The sequence below is a fragment of the Cheilinus undulatus genome, linkage group 18, assembly GCF_018320785.1.
Source record: "Cheilinus undulatus linkage group 18, ASM1832078v1, whole genome shotgun sequence".
Taxonomy (NCBI): Eukaryota; Metazoa; Chordata; class Actinopteri; order Labriformes; family Labridae; genus Cheilinus; species Cheilinus undulatus.
Window position 1 is genome coordinate 19,848,532 of NC_054882.1, and position 13,000 is coordinate 19,861,531.

The 13,000-nt window shown below is 40.3% G+C and overlaps 1 protein-coding gene across 1 annotated transcript in view; it reads left to right on the forward strand.

Annotated features, from left to right (window-relative positions):
- Window positions 1-10,001: 10,001 nt before the first annotated feature.
- The window catches only part of LOC121526401 (uncharacterized protein C14orf132), a 51,972-nt gene continuing 48,973 nt past the window's right edge, over window positions 10,002-13,000 (forward strand). The window contains exon 1 of the mRNA XM_041812977.1: window positions 10,002-10,293. Within this exon, the coding sequence (XP_041668911.1) occupies window positions 10,267-10,293 (27 nt within the window). The 5' untranslated portion in view covers window positions 10,002-10,266. The remainder of the gene's footprint in view (window positions 10,294-13,000) is intronic.

The window sequence follows — 13,000 nt, forward strand, 5'->3', positions numbered from 1 at the left end:
TGTAAAGCGTGCTGAGGGAACGCCAGGGGAGGTGCAGAGGGAGAAAATAAAAAACAGAAAAAAGTGATCTACTTAGCTGACTTAAGTGACAAAATGGGAGATTTTTTTAGTTACTGTGGAAGCCAATTTCTGCCACTTAAAAAAGAAAATCTGAAATTAAGGCAATTCTCAAAAAAAAAAAAAAAAAAAAAAATCAAACAAAAGAATCCCTAGTCATAACTATGAGATAAAAAGTCAAAGTCATAAGATGAAAAAGCCTTAATATGAGCTAAAATTTTATTTCACAGTTTTGCCTTTGATCTCATAATTATAACTTAGGATTCTTTTTTTCAGAATTGCCTAACTTTCACATTTTTCCTTTTTTAAGTGGCTGAAATGGACTTCCATAAGTCACTGCTTGAGTAAGCAGAAAAAAGGGGAAATGCGATTATGACTATTTAAAGTATGGATTTTTGTGCATGACTTCTGACGATGATGCTCCATGCTACGGTGCGTAATTTACAATGAGGTGCTTGCTAAGGACAGCGTGAGGCCATATTAACTGCAGGTCATATTTTGACAAAGCGCCCAAGTTTGGTGACCAAGTCATGGAAGATTTTCTTGAAGCAACAGAACAGTGGTCACAGAGAGAAGCAAACAAAACACTAAGCTCTGTAAATACCACAGCAACAGAAGCCTCATATTAAGTGGTGTGACGCATTGCAAAGACAGGAAAACCCCACAACATTACTTCACCCTGCTGCTAAAGACATGTATTCAATAATGATGGGAGAATCTGCTGCTTAGCTGGATGTGATCCTACAGTTGGACAACACCAACAAGGACTGTGCCTCAGATATGGCCTCTGATGTGAAGCAACATGTACTGGGAATTGTTCATGAAAGCCCTTTTCTTCTCCGTTCAGCCCCAAAGCTGCATCAACTGCAGCAACAACTGCATTGTTCCCAGTCAATCAGAGGTGGGTATAGTAATAAGGTAATAATGATGTAAAGGCCATGGGTTTGTCGCCGGAAGCAGTAAAGAAAATAATTTATGCACGACTTTCAGAGAGAAATAAAAAGCTGTGTGCATAGTGTGCAGTAATATGTGGTGTGTGTCTGACCAACTTCGTTATTTTTTTTTCTAAATAAATGATTAAGCTGAAGTTAAACTGCTGAAATAGGACGTAACATGTATGATAAAGCCAGTTACTTTTTTGGGCTATATATGTTAACATCTCAAAGAAATATGCAAAAGAATATGTCTAAATATGCAAGAAAATGCAGAAAAACATTTTAAAATTGCTTAAGGATGAGATAAAGGTGATTATCTATAGGCCTGTGTACAACTCTCAGTTTTGTTTGGGCCTAAAATTGGGGCTAAGGTAGGCTGCCTGAGAGCATCATCGGGCAGAAAGGAGGACTGACACAACCTCGGTCATGCTCTGGATATCCTCGTGTATTACTAGGGGCATGGAAAAGTCATCTGTTGAAAATATAACAATGTTCACAGATTAAGGATAAGTAAGGGCTGGATGTGGTGAGTAAGCATGGCCTAGGATGACAGTAGTAGGGTTGCCACGAGCCCGTGATTGTGCTGTAGATGTCCCAAGGGGCCGAACACTGCTGCCGGTCTCCAGGCGTACTATAAGAGGTAAAAAGAACCAGACAAAAGAGATGCTAGCTAGCTTAGTGAGATCCTCAATGCCCATATTCCCTCTCTTTTCAGCTGTCCTATCAATTAAAGGCAAAAATGCCCCCCCCAAAAAAAAAATCATAAAAAAGGGATGCCATCGAGCTTGACCCTGGCTGACCTCCCTCCTCTTCAGCCCCAGGTTGTGGCACATCGGGCCCTGTGATGAATCCTTATTGCCCTCCATGTAAACAAAATGTTGTATATTATACCTTTGTCAAACTTTTCTAGTTGTTTTCTATTTGTATCTTTTTACATAGTCCTTAAAAAAAATTAATGTTCACACTCAAATCAAACAGGGGGAAGTATGAACAGCTGACCTTGTTTCTGAAGATGTAACTAACAAAACACTGTGCCTACTGTAAAGATATTTGACTTTTGTGGACAAATAAACGGCCTACAGCACCAAATACCACACAGATATGTTAAAAGAAGTTAAAATCCTATCACAAATTCTTCACACTCTAGCTCCGGGTCAAATTCATTAAGAACATTACCCATGAATACTGCAGAAATATCTCTTGGCCTGTGGTCACATGCAGTATATATATGTACAAGCGTATGATGTAAACACACTCCTCTATTTCACCTGTGGGCGTTGAAATGTTCTGCTATGGACTGGGCTATTTTTTTTATCTAGAGCAATGGTGCTCACTGTACATCTGGTGCCAAAGTGCTTTATCATATCTGACTGCTCAATAACAGCCACAGTCAGAGACACAAAGCCAGAGAGGCCATTGCAATTTTGGACTGTGATATGGTTGAAATGCATTAATTTAGCCGGAGCAGATGTGGCGCGCAGATGCACAGAAGAGCTTATCACAATGGCTTCTTTGTCCGAATTGTCGGCTGATGAAAAGCAAAGTGACTCGGCCAAGTGGAAACTAAAAAAATAAGCCACCTTGATGATATATGACTCTGCTCACACAAAGCAGAAGAAACAACTTCTCAGTTTCAAAAGCGAGGCAGAAACTTGCCTGAATGTTTGAACTTGCAGGCGACTCATGAGAAAAGTATGTAAAGCAATGCTGCATCCCTGTGGGGTAGCTATGGTCAAACACATGATGAATTTCAATATATTCCTCGAAGCATTAATTATGAATCACCTGCCTTGTTGGCTATGCATCAGTTGAGGAGGCAAACTAAGACGTAGTGCATGCTGGGTGCATGAAGCCGAGAAAAGCGCTTATACAGCACATGAAAAGTGTGAGGGTGGCATGTTGTGTTTGAGTGGGAGGAGGAGCGAATTTACTCCATCCTCTTTGAAAAATAATAAACCAGAGAGTGTGTGGGAGGAATGTAGAGGGGTGTTCTCATTATGTATTGTTTCCCTTGTGGTTTAGGCACAAAATCCCCCCTATTTGATGCCTGATAAATTGCTTTTTGATTGATTAGGCATCGGCTTTCAACAGCAGTAATGGTATTCATAGGTTCTGACATACACCTGTCACAGCTGGAATTACAACAAAAGTCCACAAAGATGAAGAATATTTAGGAATAATCAAAAAGCATGACCAATCCCCACATACAGGTACACATAAATGCATAAATCCACATACACACAGTCAGGGCAGTGTAGGCCTGGGTGACAGAGCACATCACTCACACCACAGGCATTCATAAATGTTGAGCAGGCCAGCCCAGTAGGTGGTATGACATTATTCCAACTCATTACCATCAACCTGGAGTATTTTAACATGACATGACACAACTCCATGCTTGTTAATAATCTATTTTTATGGAGGTAATCCTGCTGTGGAACTGGGTCGGTGGATGTCCAGTGGTGCTTCCATAACAACATGACAGACACTAGACAGTGAGAGGACTGCAGAGGAACACATCACGCTAAAACTAAATGTTATCATAGCTGGGGACTTCATAGGCATTCAGTTTTGCATTGAAGGAACAACAAGGTAAAATATTCACACAGATGAAACCAACCTTCTGTGCTGAAAGTTAAATTTCCATAAATTCCAGATTCATCAATACTAAGTTAAACTTGCAAAGGTTTCCTGAGCCCTCATTCTCTCACTCTGGTTTAATACACACAACCACAATCATGGGGAAGACTGCTGACTTGATTGTTGTCCAGATGACAATCATTGAAACCCTTCACAAGGAGGGTAAGCCACAAAGGGTCACTGCTGAAAGGACATGCTGTTCTCAGAGGCTGAATCAAAGCATATTCATGGACTGGTGGGGGTATAAAAAGGAGCACAAGCAACAGGGATAAGCTCAGCCTTCAGAGGATTGTCAAACAAAATCCACAGAATCCAAGGTGCTTGAAGTTCACTCTGCTGAGAAACTTTATGGAGATACTGATTTTCTTTTCCAGCAGGACTTGGCACCAGTCCACAGTGAAGCCAAACTACCAGAAACTGGTTTACTATGGCGGTATTACTGAGTTTGACTGGCCAGCCAACTGGCCTGACCTAAACCCCAAAGATAACCTCTGGGGAAAGGTCAAGGTCAGGAAGATGAGACACCAAATTCAAAACGCTGAAGGCTGCTAGCCATTCCATCAACGCTATCCATGCCTCAGAATCTTGTACAGAAGTTTTCCTAGCAAGCCAACTTTCCAGGGTCTTAAGCCCGCACCATTAAATCCAATATTAAACATCTTTTCATCCCTTTTTAACAAATTTTTCGATTATTTCTGCCGCTGTCCACTTACAATAACTTCCATTTTGCTTTCCTAGAATGCTTTATGATGGGCTGTGACAACCAATCTGTGTCACTGCAGACAGGAACTGCTTTCAGACATTACACAAATAAAGCTAACACAAAGAAGTGCAAGAACTTTTTCTTAAAGATGTGAATAATTTGAAGACTTTTTGTACCAGAATGTTGATTTTTAGACTTTGTGGTCTCCAAGAGATGGGCGAATAGGTCATTATTGTTCACTATGTGTCACACACATAAATTTCATATAATTTCCATTAATTTTTTTCATTTGTCTTTAAAGTCTAATAACTTAAAAAAAAATAAAGTTACATTACTGCAGCATACTTAAGCTTAAAGCCCAGGTTGTCCTGAAAAAAATATATGTTTAGAGCTTGACTGAGCACCACAGGATTGCTGTTTTACAAGCTTTTTAGGACAAAAAGTCCAGGTGAGACAAAACAGTTTTAAAATAGCTTGGGGCTCGCAGGGTTAGAATACATACCTATGTTTTTTGTGGTTCTCGGGTGATGTAAACATGCATCGGTTTGAAGGCTTTGGAGAATTAAGCCCAGTGCTGCAGCTCCACATAGTGGTCAATGGTAGCTGCCAAACTGTACTCAGCATTCTACTATCAAGGCAATGATGTGACCACAAGCTATGATCAAGTAAGACCTGTGCCCTCAGATAATTCATGGCGTTATTTCATGGATTAATCTTTTCACAAAATGATTCAATGCTTCTAAATTTTGGACTGCCTGAACAGTGCCCCTTAAGCATAAAAAGCATGTAGCATTAAAGAGTACAAAGAAATATGGAGGTCTTTAAAGTGACACAATCTCTGTAAAGCTGCAGAGTTAAGCATTATATTGTTTGCATAAAAAACAAACTTTAACTTGATGCTAAGGTTTCAGCAGAGGTAGGTTTTTATCAAACAGTTTTTCCTTAACTGTCAAAGTGCAAAGCATAAAATGAATTTAGTTTGGAGGAGTGAACGTCTCAGATGCAGCTGTAATAAATCTTATTTCCAAACATGCTCAGTCACACAGCCAGATCTGTTTTTCCATTAAAGAGGATCATATACTCTACTTTCATGAATTTTATCACTCAAAATTAATTTTGCACCACTTGCTATTTCCGCTGCAGATACAGATGATAAAACACGACACACACTCCTCTAATTGGTGTGACATACAGGCACGTCCGAAAACTCCTGTTTCAGCCTTGTTGCAGCAGGTGAGATCACTCTTACTGGCTATAAAAATTCTCTTTTTAACAGTTTAAACTTAATGAAAACCTTTCCAAAGGCCTATGTTTATAAAGGCCTTAATAAACCTAATAATGAAGATAAGAAACAATAATTCAGTAAAATTGAAAACAGCAAGCTTAAAGGGTTTACTAATCCTTAATATGTGCTTAAAGCCAAGTATTGATTGTTAAGATGTAGCCTCTAGTTTTGAGTCATTGGACCACTCCTCAAGAGAGCTGGAGAGATTTTGGTCCATTTTTCAAATGTCAAGTTAGGGTCTAACTCCTGTTCTATTATTGCCAATGCTTATCATCAATTGTATAACAACTGTGGATCCCGAAAGGCCTGTTGAATACAAAGGCATGCTTAAATGCTATGTGAATGACCTATGTGTTGATGAGTTGGACTTATCTAATAAAACAAGGTGAAAAATCAAAACATGTACAGAGAAAATTGGAGTTGATAGGGAGAGATGAATACCATCTTCATTTAGGTGGAAAGGAAGCTTAAAGCTCCAAGGAGTTTTCAACTAGAACGTCAATGACAAGACTATTTCTCAAGAGTTCCTCTATAAAGCCGTTGACCCCGCTGAGGTGGCTAAGGTATCTGATCATGATGCCTCCTGGTCGCCTCCCTTTGCAGGTCTTCAGGACACGTTCGACAGGGAAGAAAACCCTTGGGCAGACCCTGTCTTTTTTTATATGATGCAACAAGCTTTGCATACCTGGGTTGGGGGATTTGCTGCCATTCTTCTTTGCAAATCCTCTCAAGCTCAGTCAGGTTGGTCTGGAACTGTCAGTGGACAGCCGTTTTCAGGTCTCCAGAAATGTTTGATAGGGTTCAAGTCAGTGCTCTGGCTGGGCCACTCTAGGACATTCACAGAGTTGTCCCTAAGCCACTCCTGTGCTGTCTTGGCTGTGTGCTTAGGGTCATTGTCATGTTGGAAGGTGAACCTTCAGCCCAGTCCGAGGTCCTTATCGCTGTGGAGCCGGTTTTCATTCAGCTTCCCCTCAACCCTGGGCTGTCTCCCATTCCCCGCTGCGGAAAAGCACCCCCACAGCATAGTGCTGTCACTGACATGCTTCACTGTTTGGGCAGGTGATGGGTGACGCCTGGTTTCCTCCAGACATAACATTTCATCGGACCAGATATCTTGTTTTCTTGGAGTCCTTCAGGTGCTTTTTTGCAAAATCAAAGCGTGCTTCCATGAGTCCTCTAACAAGGAGAAGCATCCAGCCACTCTGCCATGTGCAAAAACTTCTCCCATGTGACTCCAATTAAGGTGTGGAAACATCTCAGCAATGATCAAGAGAAATAGGAGATACCCAAGATAAATTCTAAGTGTTGTTGCAAAGGGTCTGAATACTTATGATGAAGAAAAAAATGTACAAAATTGTAGCATCAGGCTGCAACATAACAAAATTAAAAAAATTTAAAAAATAAAAAAAAGTGAAGGAGGTCTGAATGCACCGGGAACACTCAGAATCTCCCAGGGGGAATTGGTGGGGGCGGGGGTGCCTATAGTCTGACTTGCTGAGACTCCAGTCACTCTGACTTGGTCCTGGATAAGCAGAAGAAGATGGATGGATGTATTTGTAGCCATAGAAACCTAATATATGACATTATTTTGTGAAGATCAATGTGATGGACTGATCCCTGAAAATTCAACAAGTCCTTGTCTTTCCCATCTTTTTAGCATCCTAGGGAAAAAGGTTAACATTGCACATAACAGACGCACAAGTGGTTTCAGCTACGACAGGAATCGCAAGTGAAGAGAAATCCCCAAGACAGAGGATGGGACTGGATATTGTGTATGCCTGCTCAGCAGAAAAGCGGACAGGAGGATGGGGTCTTATCTGCTGATCTAGGAGATCTGCTTTATCCCCTCCATGGCAGAGGTTACAGGTAAAGTATCAGGAAACAAGATGGGATGAGGCCGAGGTTGTCAACATGAGCGAGGAAATATCAATGTTTCCCACAGCTCCAAGGACAAACACTAAAGCTGTAATGTTTCTTTAACTGCAAGTCATTTTTCTGAAAGGATAAAGAATATGATTTAAGTATAATCTATTAGATGTGAAAATCTGAGTACAAGTTATCCGACCACAGTGACTGAGCTCTTTGAAACTGATTTGTGTGAAGGCTCCAGTGTTACTCAACCAATGTATTTCAGTATTCATAGTAGAGGCAGGGTCACCATTAAATGAATCACTCCTCACACTGTAAGCAGAGCTTGTTAATTGGCTTTTTGAAGAGACTCTCCAGTGAATTATAGCACAATCTTTCATTTCGCAGGCATAGTTAATTCAAAAATGTGTCATTAATTTGGGTCACCAGTTTTCAATGAACGCTTGTAAGGGCTGTATGAAGAGTCAAGTGTCCATGCTCACATGTGTTCATGCATAGATTATAAATTATTTCTTGACTCGCATGTAGGCATGAAAACATGACACCAATTTGTGAAGATTAAAAAATGCCACTGGTCTGCTGTAAACACTTCCTTGATGAGATCTTTTGCAACCTACAGTGCTGAAAAAACACATGCAAAAGCATCTCAATCAGATTTAAGTCCAGACTTGACAAGGCAACTCCAAAACTTTCATTTTGTTTATTTAAGCCATTCAGAGGTGGACTTGTAAGTGTGTTTCATACCATCCTCCTGGTGATTAACCCAAGTGTGCATGAGCTTGAGATCACCAACTGATGGCTGGACATTCTCCTTCAGGATTTTCTGATACACAGCAGCATTCAATTACAGCAAGTAGTCCAGGTCCTGAAGCAGCAAAGCAGCCCCGGATCATCACACTGCCACCACCATGTTTGACTGATGATATGATGTTCATTTAATGAAATACTGTGATAGTTACTCCAGATGTGACTTTTAAAAAAGTTCAACTTTTGTCTCATCAGTCCACAGGATATTTTTCCCATAAGTCTTGGGAATGATCAAGATCTGTTTTGGCAAATACAAGACGATCCTTTGTGTTCTTTTTGGTCAGCAGAACTCTTGGTCTTAAAACTTTTTGAGATCTAGTAGACTACTCCACTTTGTCAGACAAGTTCTATTTAAGAGAGGATGAACGATTTGGAAAAATAAATCTAAATGCAATTTTTTTCCCCCAATATTGCGATTGCAATTTGATGTGCAATTATTTCTTAAGTTGCTCTACTCATGTCTTTACAAGAAAAAAAAACAAGCAATAAATCATTCTATATTTAAACCAACAAGATTAAACTAGGGCTGAACAATTTTGAAAAAAAAATCTAATTGTGATGATTTTGACTTGTATTGCAAATTGAATATGAATTGTTGTATTGAAGGCAGTTATCTTCTTTTTATGTAATTCTCATATTTAATAAGAGAAATGTACAAAAATAAAGAAAGTAGGATTTTTTTTGTAGCCTATTCAAAAACATGGCATGCATGGCATGTAATGCACAACATATCTACAGCAAAAAAAAATAATTACAGCACAAATTCAGGTTAAAGAAATATTGCACCTTCTGCTATTGTAAAAAAATTGCATTATGCAATATCGTTATTTAATCTAAATGAACTCAACTCAACTAGGGGTGGATGGGTGGGGTGTCATTAAAATTATTGTAATGTAATCGCTGTGCTTGTTAAGCCAAAAATGCTGGTATTTTTCATCTACTTGTATTTCCTTACGTGGCCGACTTTCCTATATCAACATAGCGGTGACACATGGAAAAAACACAGAAGGAGACGTGCAGTTCAAGTGACTACTGGTATTAGAAGACAAGATATGCTGGTGATTTTCCGACTTCCAATGTGCAGTGGAGGTCCTCGGCTGCATCCAGGTACTCTTGGATTACTTTGTTTATACACATAAGATTGTATGGCATTAACTGTTAAAACGTTTCATTATTTTTAGTTTTATTTTTTACTCCTTTATATATGTGACTGTTACAAAATGGGCAGAACAATGGATGTGGAGGGCCCCATGCCTGGGTTTGCCCTGGACCCCAAAGTTTCTAGGTTCGGCAGTGAAAATATGGATAACAGGTTGTTTTATTTTTATTTTCTTTTTTTTTCAAATGTGAAGGAAAAATATCCCCTTATAAATGTCCTTTGTTTATTGGTAAATTGCATTTCAGGACAAAACTAGACATGAAGAGCAGCTTGAAATTAAAAAAAAAAAATACATGCTATATTTGTGTGTCTCAATAATAAAGGGTTCGTCTAGTGTGAAAATGAATCACATTAATACGAGGAGAGAGAGGCACAAAGGAAGAAGATGGAAAAAGAGCAAAGAAGGAAATGAGGGCAGGGAACAGAGAGAGAGAGAGAGAGAGAGAGAGTTGCACCTCCTTCGTTATATGTGACAGTCCTCCTCCACAGCTTCCTCCTCCTCCTCCTCTTCTCTCACTCTCGTCTCTCGCTAGTACATTTCTTCATCCCTCCGTCTGCTCGGCTTCTTTTCTTTCTCCCTCTGTAGATCTCTTTTCGTCCCCAGCTCGTTTACTTTATTTAGACTCCTCTTCTTCGACATGCTGCTCACGTGAAGCCCGCCAACTTGCCGACCCAGTGGATAGCCCTTCGCGTGCAAAACAAACAAAAGCAGAAACAAAAAAAAGGCAAATGCAACAACCGGGGAATAAGAGGGGAAACTACGCACGTTAGCATCTTTCATTGAGTGCCTTGGCCTGAACGGAGCAACAGTATGGATCTGTCTTTCATGGCTGCGCAGGTGAGACTGTTAAAATACCTTAAACGGGAACTTTTCTTACCTTTTCCTTTAATTTGATGGGCGTGGCTACTCAACAAGTCGTTTCAACAATTACATTTTTAATACACTGTGACACTTTTAATGAAAGGCAATTACTTTCACCTCTATTTAGTTTTGCTGTTTTATTTTATTGTTTTTAAGCCATCACTTACCTGTCAATAAGTTGGCAGTTGGTCTTCCAGGCTTGGACATGCTGTACTTTCACTCAGTATAGTGTCAGAAAGCAGGGCAAAAATAACTTTAAAATGCCCAGTATAATTTTATTCTCCATGACACCATTTCTTCATTTGCACCAGTTTCAATGTCATATTTTTCATTTAGATGACACACCACTTTAATTAGGAAATGTGAATATGTGAATAGATTTGATTTCATTCAGCCATCTATTGCGCATCTGTTTTGGACACATGATTTGTTTTCATTAGGAGCTGATCTGCTTTCCTCTCTCTCCTCTCCCAGTGTCAGGCTGCTCATACTGTTTGTCAGGTGTCACCTACTTTGCCATTTTCTGTGCAACAGCTATTAAATGGTCCAGAGCGTTATCTGTGCTGCCAATGGCTATTCAACTGCAGGCCAGACTTAGCCAAATGCTCCCAAATCTTTTTAAATCAAGGATCTCTAAATAGAAAAAGCATCCAAGCATGGACCTGCCCGGGAATACATTTTTACTCAATATGACCTGATTGAAATAGAGGGGTTAGTTTTAACAATAGCCTCAGTATTATTCAGGCTATTACTGTGCAAAGTGTTGGTGGGGGAATAATCATAACATCATAATCACAAATATGTCACAAATAATGCAACACCATCCAAGTCCTAATTACACTATTGTTACCAATGTAGATTCAGTATTCAGCCGCCTGACCATTACACCCACCAGGACTGTTATTACTTTGTATTCATATGCATGTACTTATATGTGGAGATGGCCTGCCTGTTCTAGTCAAAACAGCATCTTCTCATCTTGGAAGGCTTTCCACAAGATTTTGTGTTTCTGTAGGAATTTGTGCTCGTTTAGTCTATAAAACATTTATGAGGTCAGACATTGATGCTCGATGAGAAGGCCTGGCTCGCAATCTCTGTTCGAGTTCATCTGAAGTGTTCTTAATGGGGTTGAGGTCAGTGCTTTGTGTCATCCACATGATACACATCAAGCCATGTCCTTGCTTTGTGCACTGGGGTGAAGTCATGTTGGAATCAAAAAAGGCCTTCCACAAACTGTTGCCACAAAGTTGGAAGCATTAACCTTGCAAAGCAGATGGATACGCCAGTTTCCTTGTTTTTCACAGGTGAATCCATCTTGCAAAGCTCCCATCTGAACCATTTGGGCCCAGTTAGAAAGTGACAGGACCAATCAGCAACAAGGGGCAGTACTTTCAGGCGCAGCAGAGTCGTGACGTAAGCAAGCAGCAACAAGAGCTGGTGCAGTTATGGAAGAAGAGATTAGCGTGGATGCTGCTAAAGCGCCAGTTTTATCAGAACTTGACAACATTTCTTCGTTTAAAGAAGAACAAAGAACAGCAGTGAGTTGTTTTCTTTTCAAAAACCACAATAGTTGAGTACTTGCATGTCTAAAGTCGCCATGTTTTGCGTTATTCCTCAGTAGCTGCGCGCGCGCGCAGCTCGATAGCAACTATGTCACGTGTTTTGTTGCTCTGATTGGCCCGTAGGGATGTGACAGACGGAAAGTTCACCCAATTGCACTCTGAGGTTTTTTCAAAGCCTCTGCCTTTTCTCAAACGTTTTCTAGATGGATGTGTGAAACAAATCCATCTGGCGTGTCAGGTTTGGAAGCATAGCATTGTCCAAAATGTCTTGTTATGCTGATGCATTAAGATTGGCCTTCACTGGAGAAAAGGGGCCTAAAACAGCCCCATACCATTACCCCTCCTCCACCAAACTTCACAGTTGGCACAATGCATCTGCCAAGCTCAGACTCACCCATCTGACTGCCAAACAGAGGGACATTAACCTTGCAAAGCAGATGGATTCATCCGTTTTTGTGTTTCTCATTGGAATCCATCTAAGTGACAGGACCAATCAGTGTCGAGGGGCAGTACTTTCGGGCACAGCAGAGTCGTGACGTAAGCAAGCAGCAACAAGTGGCCGGAGGACTTACGGTGGAAGAGATTAGCTTGGATGCTGCTAAAGTGCCAGTTTTATCAGAACTTGACAACATTTCTTCGTTAAAAGATCAAAGAACAGCAGTGAGTTTTTTTCTTTTCAAAAACGACAAAAGTCGTGCACTGACATGTCTACAGTCGCCATGGTTCGTGTTATGCAGTTCTGTATGGAGTTTACTCCTTGGTAGCGGCTATGTCACGTGTTTTGTTGCTCTAATTGGCCCGTAAAGATGTGACAGACAGAACATTCATCCAATCACCCTCCGAGTTTTTTTAAAGGCTCTGCCCTTCCCCGACCTCTGTGTATTAGAGGTTTACTAGATGGATGTGTGAAACAAATCCATTGTTGACCACAGTCTGGGATTTTATGTGGTCTTCTGCTTCATGGCAACACTTCCACTTTGTAATAATATCACTTACAGTTAACTGTGGAATATCCAGCAGGGATGAAATTTTACAAACCATCATATTGCAAAGAGAGCATCCATCACAGTTTCACACTTGTAGGCACTGGGCTCTTCAGCACGACCCATTTTATGTCACAA